We start from the raw sequence: 12,967 nt of genomic DNA, 5'->3' as shown, positions 1-12,967 counted from the left end.
AATAATACATTTCTGAGCTTCTTGGTAATATTTTATCAAAACGTACTTTTGTGATTCATTGATAAATTTATTGTATTCCTACAAATAATATTTCTGCTGTCTCGATTTGAATTTCTCCTAAATGGTTCACAAATATTTGTCTCAATATTTATTTTTTAAGTATCAACAAAATTACAATTGGATTAAAATTTAACCTAATTTTCAAAAGCTAACTGTTGCATAACTATCAATTCCAATTTTATAAATAAACAGTTTTAAATCCTTCCTTACCACCTTCACAAGTAGTTTTATTCACTCTTGTCAACTTAACAGATGGTGGAACTGCTGCTTTTGTGGTAGGTACTTTTTCTCTAATATCTGTAACATTACAGATAATATACATACCTATACATTCAATCTATAACCTAATACAAGAATTGATAGTTTTATTTGTGACGGCCCATTAAGAAAGCCCCTAACCAATTGATACTGCGAGGTCAATATTATTATTGACCAGTGAAGTACTACAGTATTTATATTGTAGTATTACTAACCAACGATTCTTCATTGTTCCTAACTATTACTTACAAAATATCTACCGTCACCTAAATTATTAAAAGGAAATAAGGAACAGTGATTATTATATATTTATTTATTAAGATATGAGTCCAAGTAATAGTTGCTTGAAATGTTCTAGTTGATCTCAACTGAGTTGTTAAGTGGAAGTAGCCCGATACCCGTGTCAGCTTTAGCTGCAGCTGGCTGGGGAATTTGCTGATTCTGCTGACTCCAGCCTGTGTCTGGCCAAGCTGTGTTGTTTCTAGACTCTGTTACGCCCAAGTAAATCGTTTGGGAGCAGCACCGTACGGAGTCTAGTCCGCCATTTTAACAAAATTTGTAGTGAAAAGGTATGTGCGTGGAGTGAGTTGATCGCCGGTACTTGAACGTAATGCGTCGCTCTGCGTTTGCCCCTCCCCCTAAAATCTTAAATTTTTAACCTACTGTTTCGCTGATGAGTGATTAATATATTTTAAAATTACAGTTTAGGGAATGTGAATAGTATTGTAATAATTATTAATGTGAAAGATTAAATTAAAATCAGATTTTTGCGGCCAACTACTCTTCTGATTATTAGTTCCAAAGTCCCGTCACGTCAGCTACATATTTATGTAGATATTACCTGATTAACCTAATAAAGCACTTTGTGTACAGGAATTTGTCTTTATATCTTCTACACACTTACTAACAGTGTTCTTTTATCATTACTGGAATGGTAAAACACTTCTGAGTTGGCAATATTTTTTTTTTCAATGTACTTTTGTAGATTCATTGATAAATTTATTGTTTTCTGACAAAGAGGTTTCTGCTGTCTCGATTTGAATTTCTCTTAAATGGTTCACAAATATTTGTCTCAATATTTATTTTTTGTGTATCAACAAAATTATAATTGGATTAAAATTCAATTTAATCCATTAACAATAAAAGCTAACTGTTACATAACTATCAATTCCAATTTTTTATAAATAAACAGTTTTAAATCCTTCCTTACCATCTTCACAAGTAGTTTTATTGCTTCTTGTCAACTTATCAGATGATGGAACTGCTGCTTTTGTGGCAGGCACTTTTTCTCTAATATCTGTAACATTAGTAGATAGATATACATACCTATACATTCAATCTATAACTTAATACAAGAATGAATATTTTTATTTATGTAGATAATAGCTAATTTACATAATAAAGCACTTTGTGTAAGGAATTTACCTTTATATCTTCTACACGCTTACTAACTGAGTGTTGTTTATCGTTACTGGGATGGTGATACATTTCTGAGCTTCTTGGTAATATCTTTTCAAAACGTACTTTTGTGATTCATTGATAAATAAAGCACTTTGTGTACAGGACTTTCTCTTTATATCTTCTACACACTTTCCAACAGTGTTCTTTTATCTTTACTGGAACGGTGAAACACTTCTGAGCTTGTTGGTAAAATTTTTTCACCAAACACGCTGATGAATTTTTTTACGTTTATCTCACCGAAGTAGCATAAAAGTGTCAAATATTTAGTTGTTTTCCGTATATAAAAACTTTGATGGCAACTAATAGAATAAAACAATTTTTATAATTATTTTTGTAATAACACCAATTATCTTTATGGTTATTTATGTCTACATGGCATACATTTACATACCTTTTTAGTTGTTATTTACTTTACCATAAGAATAAAATTCTTGCAGTAATAAACCTAAAGATTCTAAAATAGACATTAACATTGATAGAATTCAAATAGTTTTTTTACAAATTTATTTAGCGCTTTAAAGGTTAAACATTTGATCTTAAGTATTTTTATTTAGTCCCTTTGGGGATTTTTCACTCATAATTTAAAATTATTTAAAAAATATACGGTACACATTTACTATACACTAATAGATGCAAAAAGTCCCCAGGATTTTTTGGATTGTTATTCAAAGGAAGAACGTACTACTCTCGTATTCTGCGGACAAAAATCACCTTCTTTTGATAGGTTCTGTTGTTTCTCACAAATGTCATCTTCTAGGATGTACAGGGCTACAACAGTGTAAGTATCTTGTGCTGCCTATGAACTAGATGTTGGAAAACAACGTGGTCCAGCATGATTTGAAAACCGTGTAACATACGGCAAAGCTCTTACATGCAAATCACTATTTATTGATAATTTTTAAATGCAGTTATTTCTAAAGGATCCTATCTTAAATGATATTAATTTATTACTGGTAAAGATTACATACATTGTCACATTGAAAACACAACATTGTACATTTCAATTTTAAGAGCAATGCAATCCTCCAGTTCGTCCAGATCTTTAAAAGAAGTCATATATTAAATAAATAAAAATCAATTAAAACAAATCAATTAATTAATTAACAACTAATTACAACACAGATAAAAGAATTTCCCAAGATCAACAATAATTATTTAATTCATGATTAATACAAAAAAACTCATCCACTTCATAAAATGGGTGTTCCAACAGGAAAAAACCAATTTGTCTTTTGAAAATACCAAATGGCAGTGATCTTAATCTATTTGGCAGTGTGTTCCATAATTTTGGTCCAAGAAATAATGTCGCTAATGAATATTGTTTGGAAATCAGTTTTTTGATTACAATATTGTTTGCGCCCCTTGTGTTATATTGGTGGATATTTTTATATGTTAGGTTGTTTGACGTAGCCATATAAAGCAACAGTTTATACAAAACTAAACAAGGAACTGTCATAATATGACGTTCTTGAAATTTTTGTTTACATGAATCCTTATAGCCAATACCAGAAATATAACGTACTGCTTTTTTTTATTAATAAAATTTTATTAATGTTCTTTTTAAATGTATTTCCCCATATTTCAATACCATAAACCAACTGAGAGTAAAAAAATGCATAATATACCATTTTAAGAGCTTTTTCATTGCAAAATTCAGACAGTTTTCTCATCATAAATATTGCTTTAGATAACTTTAAACAGAGAGTAGTTATATGGTCATTCCAACTTAAATTTTTGTCGATAATCAATCCGAGAAATTTTGTAGAATCATACATTGGTATTACTAAATTTTCAACTGCTATTTGAATTTCAAAGGAAGTTTTTTTATTTGAAGTAAAATTACAGCTGTTGATTTATTTGCATTTACTGTTAAAAAGTGTTCATTAAGGTATTGCACTATATTATTAATTTGTATATTTGCTATGATTTCTAAATCCTCAAAAGTTTTGTGTTTATATAGTATAGATGTGTCATCTGCATACAAAATTGTCTGGTTAGGATTACTTACATTTCCAATGTCATTAATGTATATTAAAATGTGGTAAGCATCTAATTGAGCATGTTACGAAAAATCAAAGTGCACCACATCAATTTACAAAGTTAAAGATTTGGGAATAAGTGAGAATAACAAACCTGTACTGACACACTAACAGTAAATACGATTTTTCATAAGTTAACTGTTACATAACTATCAATTCCAATTATATAAACAGTGTTAAATCTTCCTTACCATCTTCACAAGTAGTTTTATTGCCTTTTGTCAACTTATCAGATGATGGAACTGCTGCTTTTGTGGCAGGCACTTTTTCTCTAATATCTGTAACATTTATAGATAAGATATATACCTATGCATTCAATCTATAACCTAATGCAAGAATTGATAGTTTTATTTATGTAGATATTACCTAATAAAGCGATTCGTATAGAGGAATTTCTCTTTATATCTTCTACAAACTTACCAACAGAAGTGTCCTTTATCTTTACGGGAATGGTGGACACTTCTGTGTTTGTTGGCAACATTTGTTCAAAATGTACTTTTATGGAATCATTGATAAGTATTTTGTACCACATCAAAGACGTTTCTAATGTCTCAATTTAATTTTCTCTTAAATTGTTCACGAGGTTTACACATATTAAGTCTGAACATTAATATTTGAGTATTAACAGAATCACAACCAGATACAAATTTAATTTAACTTTCCGTTACCAAGTTAACCGTTACTGGTAAAGAACTATCGATTCCAATTATATAAGTAGTGTAAAAATATTCCTTACCATCGTCACAAGTAGTTTCATTGCCTCTTGTCAACATATCAGATGATGGAACTGCTGCCGTTGTGTCAGGCACTTTGTCTCTAATGTCTGTAACATATGGTCTGCTGTTAGAGAGTTGAGATGAAAGGAGTACCCAGTTTATCTAAGTAATAGTCATTCAATTCTAGTACTTTGTTCAAAACCAAGTCAATGATTCTTTAAAAAAAAGATGAACTTTAACATCTCACTTTGTACTTTTTAATTATGAAAATTAAAGAAAGCTTTAAGAGATCATCAATATGATAATTAAAAGTTTGAATTTAGATTATAGATGATGCCTATATTCATTCTTTGGAGTGCAAGAGACTCATTAGTCTAAACAATTTTGTTTTAAGTAATAGATTATACCTGTATTTATGACTTTGCAATAATATGATAGTCATTAGACAACTTAAATAAGTATTTTTATTTAGTCACTTTCTTTAAAATAAGCATATGTAGACAATATAAAATTTTTAACTAGAAAAGAACATATATTTTGAGAACCATCAAACACCAAAATAATACTAAAAATGATAGTACTCTTCAAAGTAAGAGTTGAAAGTTCTTGAAATGGCTTCCTAATTTTGGAGTTTTTCACAATAAATTAGTATTTTAAAGTATTAATTGTCATATTTTAAAATTATTAGTATTAATATATATTTAGTATAACCTAATGAATACATAAAGTACAAACCATTGATGTGGTTTAATTTTTCTGTACTATAGCTAGAGATAGAATTTATTGCGATTAAAGTAGTTTTTTGACTCTAGAAGTGGCACGCAAACGTACGATAGTGGAACAGTGTTCTAGGGTACTCAGAAATGTATTTATCTAAAGCTTATTTCAACAGCAACTAATGCTCCAAAAGTAACATATATAAATAAAAATTAATCGCAAATTGAGTTATTAAGTGCTAATATCAAGAACGGATGGACCAATCTGTCTAATTCGTTTTTTTACAATTCATTGAAATCCAAGGAATGTTTTGATAAAGAGAAAAATATGAAAAGTTTTCCCGAATATTGTAGAATTCAGCAAAATAATTACAATATCTATGAAAAGTCATTTAAAGTTAATCGACACTAAACAGCTGTGACACAACTGTGATGCACACAATTCAAGATTCACAACAATCAAGTCGTGTATCAACTCTCTCAAGAAACAATATCTCTAAAAAAACACAAGTACTTTTAGAATCTAAAGTAATTAGATTTCTGAGTATTGATTCATATAGGTTTTTTCGCTTAAAACAATATAAAAAAGAAGCCGGTGAGCGAAGTGATACACTCGATGGAACAGTGGAACTAATTAACACACAAATGAACATTATTAAATGCAATCTCTCAAGACATTAACTACTGTAACACAAACAAACGCATAACTCAACATGTACAAAGAAGCAACTTCACAAATACAAATAAATAAATCAATATTTTAAGAATAAATGTGGTACAAAACACACAACATGATGAAATATGACAAATGATGTAAAATAATAATATTACGACTATTAATAGTCATATTAACCCTTCCAACGTGGCTAACGCCTATAGACGCGGAACTGCCGATGCTTTAAACGCGGATAATGTCTACAAACGCAAAAGCTTTACTTTTGAAATGGCGAAGAATTAGTTGTTAAAACTTCCGTAAGAGAACAGATCGATGTTCTTTTCGACTGTCGGGACTAGACAAAACGCTTTGTCACCGTTGGTGGACGTTGTAACGGTATCTACTCGGGTTGAAAGCAATCGCCGCCATTTTTTGTAAGGCCTGTGACGCGGCATACGCCTACAGACGCGTTCGTTTCATTCAGCTGTTTAACTACGTGTGTGTTGGTTGTATGTTGGTTATATTGTTAAACAAAGTGTTTTGAATCAGTCCGTTGTTATTCTAATAGTGTTTTAGTTTGTTTTTACTAATGTTTAGTATAATTTTTTGTTATTTTGGCTAATCCAACTTTTATCATGTTACTACGAACAACGTAGTTTGACCGCATTTTTGGTATATTATGTGTAATTTTTTTTTTCTATTATTTGTTTTGTATTTTATACCAGTTTCACCATACAAGTCCAGTTTATTTATTCTAAATAAATAAGGTTTATAACTACAATATTTGTTTCATTTCCCTTGTAGGCTATCGTATAAATAAGTTTGTGTTGAATTTCGTATTATTACATAAAATGTTATACTGAACCTATTTATTTTTATGTACTAATTATACAGAAACTTCAGTTACAATTTACTTATTATAAATAACCTGTATAAATGTAATGTAATCTGTCAAATATTGTTCCTATGTACATTATCCTGCAATGCAGTTTATTCAAAATTTCAAATGTTTTTGTGCGTATAAAATTTTCAAAAATATGTAATATTACATGTTTATAATTTTTTCTTACAAAGGTAATACCAAGGAATATGAAACTAAAATTAACATTGGGAAATTAAAAAAAAAATATATTATGTCTTAGCGTTTGACAGTAATTTAAATTAGCGCTTTAAGGGTTAAAAGAAACTGTAAATCATTCTTTGATGCACTTTAATAAGATTAAAATTAATTTAAAATAAATTTTATAAGTATTTGCTGGAAAAACTCATGTTTATAATAGTAATGAGATTTAAGTGTAAGTTGCATTATAAGTTAAATTTTAATCCTTTTGGTAACAAACACTCGTAGCATAACAACACATACCTCAAATCCATACATATCAGATATCTTTGTAATAAACCTTGATAAGTGAGATTTGTATATAATTTTGATTATTCAATATTTGTGATTTGTTGGATCTTGTTAGTAAAGTATATGAAGTAATTAAATAACCAGTTATCTATCCAAAGTCATGATCATTGCTAAACTTGAAACTTTATTGTTAACAAATTAATGAAAAATGTGTAATAGCTTCTTATTATCATCCTTTTCATCTTTGATTGTATAAAAATGTATATCTGAGGGAATTTAATTTTAGGTAAATCCCATACAAATGACAACTCAAATATCACAACTAAACAAAAGACAGTTCACTATTTCACCCAACATGATCGTACCTTCAGAATTTTCACTGTCACTGCATGTCTCTTCAGTGTCCATATTTGCTTCTGAAACAATTAATAAAAAGTATTTGAAAAAAAAAAAACTGAATTTATCAAGTTTTGTACATTTGCCATCACGAATATTGTATTATTGGAGTGTTTGTTTTTAAATGAATTAAGAACTTCAAAAGAAAGGAGATTTTAGAGTGTATCTTCCTTACCATCATCACAAGTAGTTTCATTGCCTCTTGCCAACATATCAGATGATGGAACTGTTGCCGTTGTGTCAGGCACTTTGTCTCTAATATCTGTAACATATGATCCACTGTTAGCGAATTGAGATGAAAGGAGTATCCAGTTTATTTAAGTAAGTAATGATCATTCAATTCTAGTACAACATTCAAAACCAAGTTCGTATTTGTGAACAAAATAGGATACTTAAAAGCATTATTTTAGGTTATAGTTGAAACCTGTATTCAATGCTTTGGAATACATGAGACTCTTTAGTCTGTATTACGGCTAGAGATATGAATCTTTTGCTATCAAAGTAGACTTTCTACTTTACGAATGGCACACAAACTTACTATAGTGGCACTGTATTCTAAGGTACTCACTAATGTATTTTTCTAAATTTATTTCAACTACAACCAAAGCTGCCAAAAGTAACATATCTTATAAATAAAAATGAATTGCTAAATATGTTACTAAGTGCTAATCTCAAGAATGGCTGGACCAATCTGACTAATTCTTTTTTTATCATTCATTGAAGTCCAAGGAATGTTTTGAAAAGAGGAAAAGGAAAAGATTTCAGAATATTTTAAAATTGGGAAAAATAATTATAAAATCTATGAAAAGTAATTTAAAGTTAACTGATATTGAACAGTAGTAGCCACTTTCAGCTGAAGTTCACCAAAGAGGCAGAAAAATTTGTTCACATTTAAACTTTAGAAAACATTAAATATATAGTGTTTCATCAGTAGTGTAATGCAGATTACACGAAGACAAAGCTACTATCTATTTTTTTTGCACATACCGAACCACTGACAAATTTAAACTATTTAAAAGCATTGTAAATACTATTTAAACTTCAATAAAACCCACCTTAATAAACAAACCTGTGAATATTTTAGTTGCATGTAGGGTACTCGAAACTGGCTCCCTTGACATTGTGTATGACATTATAGTGTAGCTTAGGGTAAAACTTAGGGTGACACACTCTTCTCCTTATACAGAAAGGAGAAAACAAGCCACAGAAATAGACGCTTTTTGGCTTAAAGTAGTCTTTTTATGCTTATATATTATTCACCAGGGGAAAATATCAAAATCAATTACAGCATTAGAAATATGCCCGTACTCCGGAAGTAGACGCTTTTTAACCCTTTGAGTGCCGGAGCATCGCTATTTGCGATCCTGCATTATATGCAAGAAATGCCAGAATCGCTATATGCGACTTCTGCAGAAACGCTTATATTTTATATAGTATTTATCTAAATTGGCTCAATGACTATATGTTCGCATTCCAAAGGCTTCAACGTAACTGTTGAAGTAGGTTTTGTTGTATTCTGGTTAGATTCTGATTTTTACGGCGGTTGTAAAGTGAGCGTGTCAGTCGAGTTTAGAATTGACCACTACGAGGACGAGCCGTCACATGTTTTGTTTGCGCTGGTGTTTATTTCACAAATTATTGTAAATTATTGAAAGTTTTTAAGTGTAAATGGGTTTGTAGTGTTAGTATCTTAAAATTATTGCATTTGTGTATGTTGTTCTAGTCTCTGTGTAAGTAGAACAATGACTTGACCGTGAGTTACGGTAATCATAAGCAGCTAGTACTTTACTAAATATATTTTTATAGTTTTTGTGTTTGTTCAGTGATATTTATAAACAATGAGTCGTAAAAACATTGCTGACAATGAAGACCTAGTATTGCAGGCATTAGATTTAAGCATTATCAGTGTAGACAATACACAGAGTGTTAGGTTAGGTTAGAAAATTTCTAGTTTTGTAGTGGTTCATATTTTCATATTTATTTTCCAAACTTTATTTATAAGCATAAAAAAGTTTGAATATAAAGAATTAAATGGAGTATAAGATAAAATAAGTAAAAGTGAAAAAAATAAAACATTTCAATAACACTAAGTTGTGTCAAAATAAAAAACAATATGTTTTTGCTCATAAAGTTTTTGTTAATGTTTTTTTCATTAGTATAAAAACATTAAATAAGTGATCAATGTATTATATTTATAAAGAAAATATATTTATCCAAAAAAAAAAAAACAAAAATCTGGGACATTATACCAATACATAATTTTGTTATGAATTTTTAACCAGACCCTTGCAGAATTAGGCATTTTCACTCGGCATTTTATGCATACCATATAGCAAAACGCCGTGGCATTCAAAGAGCTAAACTAAGTTAGTTTCTGAAACCCCGACATGTATTTATTTTCTTAGACAGCACAGCGACATAAACTCATTTGTGGAACCGAAATAAATTAAGACTCCGAAGGAATTCAAACCAATTTCATTTTAAAACCAAAAGACAGTTCATTATTTCATCTAATAAGAGCGTACCTTCAGAATTTTCACTGTCACTGGGTGTCTCTTCAGTGTCCATATTTGCTTCTGAAACAATTGATGAATGTATTTGACAAAACTTGAATGTATATGAATGTGCAACAAGTTTTTGACATTGACCATCACAAATACTGTATTTTTGGAGTGTTTGTTTTAAAATTAATTAAGAATTCCAATAAGAAAGAAGCTTCTACAATATATCTTCCTTACCATCGTCACAAGTAGTTTCATTGCCTCTTGTCAACATATCAGATGTTGGAGCTGCTGTTGTGTCAGGCACTTTGTCTCTAATGTCTATAACATATGATCTACTGTTAGAGAATTAAGATCTAAGTAATAGTCATTCAATTCTAGTACATCATTCAAAACCAAGTTTATATTCGTGAAAAAATAGGATACTTAAAAGTTTGATTTTAGTTTATAGACGAGGGAATTCAATTTTTAGTCGACGATATAACAACTCAAATATCACAACTAGACAAAAGACAGTTCATTATTTCACCCAACAAGATCGTACCTTCAGAATTTCCACTGTCACTGCGTGTCTCTTCAGTGTCCATATTTTCTTCTGAAACAATAAATAAAAGTATTATAAAAAACACCAAAATTTGAATATATTTGTAAGTGTAACAAGTTTTTTGATATTGACCATCATGAATACTGTATTATTGGAGTGTTTGTTTTTAAATTAATTTCATTTCATCACTTTTATTTGCCACAAAAATGTACAACATCATTGACAAAGTCATAAGTACAGCTTATTATTACAGCCACGTCAAAATCTTGAAAACAATAATAATGAAACCTATACAGTACAACAGTGATTGTAACGGAATACAAAAACTCAATCATTAAAAATCCATATTTTTAATTTTGAAAAATTCCTTTAAGCTATAAAATGGGTTCTCTAACAACCACGAATAGAAATTATTTTTAAATCTGTCAAAGGGATATGAGCTAATTTGTCCTTAAACAAAATTATAAACCTTCAAAGATACCACAACAAGGCTGTTAAAGATTTTACTTAACCGACATTGTCCAATTTCAGCATCTTTTTTATTGCGTGTGTTATGGCTATGAATTTCATGTTTAAATTTAAGTAAATTTGGATTTTTATGTATATAGATAACGAAATCATATGTATATATTATATATATATATTTATTTATAACGGTTAGGAATCAGAAGTCCTTTAAGTGTTGTTTACAATGCTCTCTAAGCTCACATTTTTTAAGAGCTCTAATAGCCTTCTTCTGCAGTAATAATATTTCTTCAATCCTAGAGCAGTTACCGTACAGTACTAGTCCATATCTAAAAACGGATTGCATGAAGGCAAAATATTCAGCTCTAATATAATTCCTGGTATTACATTGTTCAGTCTACTCAAGAGATAAATAACTTGACAGTTTTTTTTTATTTAAGTAGTTGATGTGTGCTCATTATGTCAAATTTTTTTCTATATTAATACCCAAGAACTTAACTATGTATGAGAAACCATCATCCAATGAATCCGAATTGTGCTTAAGATTAAATAGCGTTCATTTAATTTTGTCCTTATTAAGCAACAACCATTTGCATGAAACCAATTTGAGGCATTTTTAATCTATCATTTGCCAACAATTCAAGATCATTAAAAATTTTTGCTAATGTCATCTGCATATAATTGGTTTTCGAATTAACAGACAAAAGCAGATCATTTATATAGATTAAGAAAAGTGAGGGACCCAAAACGGAGCCTTGTGGAACGAGGGGGCACTAGAGTGGGGTGGGGCACTCCATTTTAGTTTTCTCTGACCACTTACGATTGAAATTTACCAATTGTCTACGATTAATAAGATATTATTTTAAAAAGTTTAGATTTAATCCAGAAAAAACCAAAAATTTTAATTTAGTGATGAGGATTTTACCATTGACACGATCAAAGGTATTGCTCAAGTCACAGAATGTAGTCTGAGCAAAATCCTTCTCCTCAAAAGATGAGTGTACTTGTCTAACAAGCTGATCCAAAGCATTACACGTTTATTTGTTCTTTCTAAAACCACACTGTAAAGGATTTAAAAGGTAAAAATTCTCCCTAAATACGTCATTTGTTTGTAAACCAATATTTTAATTAGTTTATCTAAAACAGGAATTACAGAAACTGGTCTGTAGCTTTGAGGTTGGTCCTTAGGACCACTTTTAAAAATTAGACATACTCTTGAGATTTTTAGTTGCTCAGGGAAAATACCATTCTGAAGCAGATAATTTTTGGACACTGCCAAAGGTTCAGCGACACCAACAATAATACTTTTCAGTAAATTATTGGACATACTGCATACATAAAGACTAAGAATTCCAATAAGAGAGGAGCTTCTACAATATATCTTCCTTACCATCGTCACAAGTAGTTTCATTGCCTCTTGTCAACATATCAGATGATGGAACTGCTGCCGTTGTGTCAGGCACTTTGTCTCTAATGTCTGTAACATATGATCTACTGTTAGAGAGTTGAGATGAAAGGAGTACCCAGTAAGTAATAGTCATTCAATTCCAGTACATCATTCAAAGCCAAGTTTATATTCATGAAAATATAGGATACGTAAAAGTTTGTTTTTAGGTTATAGATGAGTGAAATTAACTTTCAGTTGAATCATGCAAATGACAACTCAAATATCACAACTGGACAAAAGACAGTTCATTATTTAACCCAACATGACCATACCTTCAGAATTTTTACTGCCACTGTGTGTCTCTTCAGTGTCTATATTTGCTTCTGAAACAATTAATAAAAGTATTTCAAAAATACAC

General features: G+C 29.9%; 1 protein-coding gene across 9 annotated transcripts in view; it reads right to left on the bottom strand.

The window, feature by feature from the left end:
• The window catches only part of LOC124353138 (mucin-3A-like), a 110,677-nt gene that overhangs the window by 44,522 nt on the left and 53,188 nt on the right, over positions 1 to 12,967 (bottom strand). For all 9 annotated transcript variants that reach the window (XM_046802998.1, XM_046802991.1, XM_046802993.1 and 6 more), the window contains exons 15-25: positions 12,882 to 12,932; positions 12,553 to 12,639; positions 10,698 to 10,748; positions 10,391 to 10,474; positions 10,178 to 10,228; positions 7,828 to 7,914; positions 7,622 to 7,672; positions 4,555 to 4,641; positions 4,010 to 4,096; positions 1,529 to 1,615; positions 271 to 357 (exon numbers count right to left, since the gene is read on the bottom strand). In XM_046802998.1, the coding sequence (XP_046658954.1) occupies positions 271 to 357; positions 1,529 to 1,615; positions 4,010 to 4,096; positions 4,555 to 4,641; positions 7,622 to 7,672; positions 7,828 to 7,914; positions 10,178 to 10,228; positions 10,391 to 10,474; positions 10,698 to 10,748; positions 12,553 to 12,639; positions 12,882 to 12,932 (810 nt within the window). The remainder of the gene's footprint in view (positions 1 to 270; positions 358 to 1,528; positions 1,616 to 4,009; positions 4,097 to 4,554; positions 4,642 to 7,621; positions 7,673 to 7,827; positions 7,915 to 10,177; positions 10,229 to 10,390; positions 10,475 to 10,697; positions 10,749 to 12,552; positions 12,640 to 12,881; positions 12,933 to 12,967) is intronic.

The sequence above is a fragment of the Homalodisca vitripennis genome, chromosome 1 (assembly GCF_021130785.1).
Source record: "Homalodisca vitripennis isolate AUS2020 chromosome 1, UT_GWSS_2.1, whole genome shotgun sequence".
Classification (NCBI taxonomy): Eukaryota; Metazoa; Arthropoda; class Insecta; order Hemiptera; family Cicadellidae; genus Homalodisca; species Homalodisca vitripennis.
The sequence above is the reverse complement of the archived record's forward strand: the minus strand, read 5'-3'. Positions and strand labels throughout refer to the sequence as shown.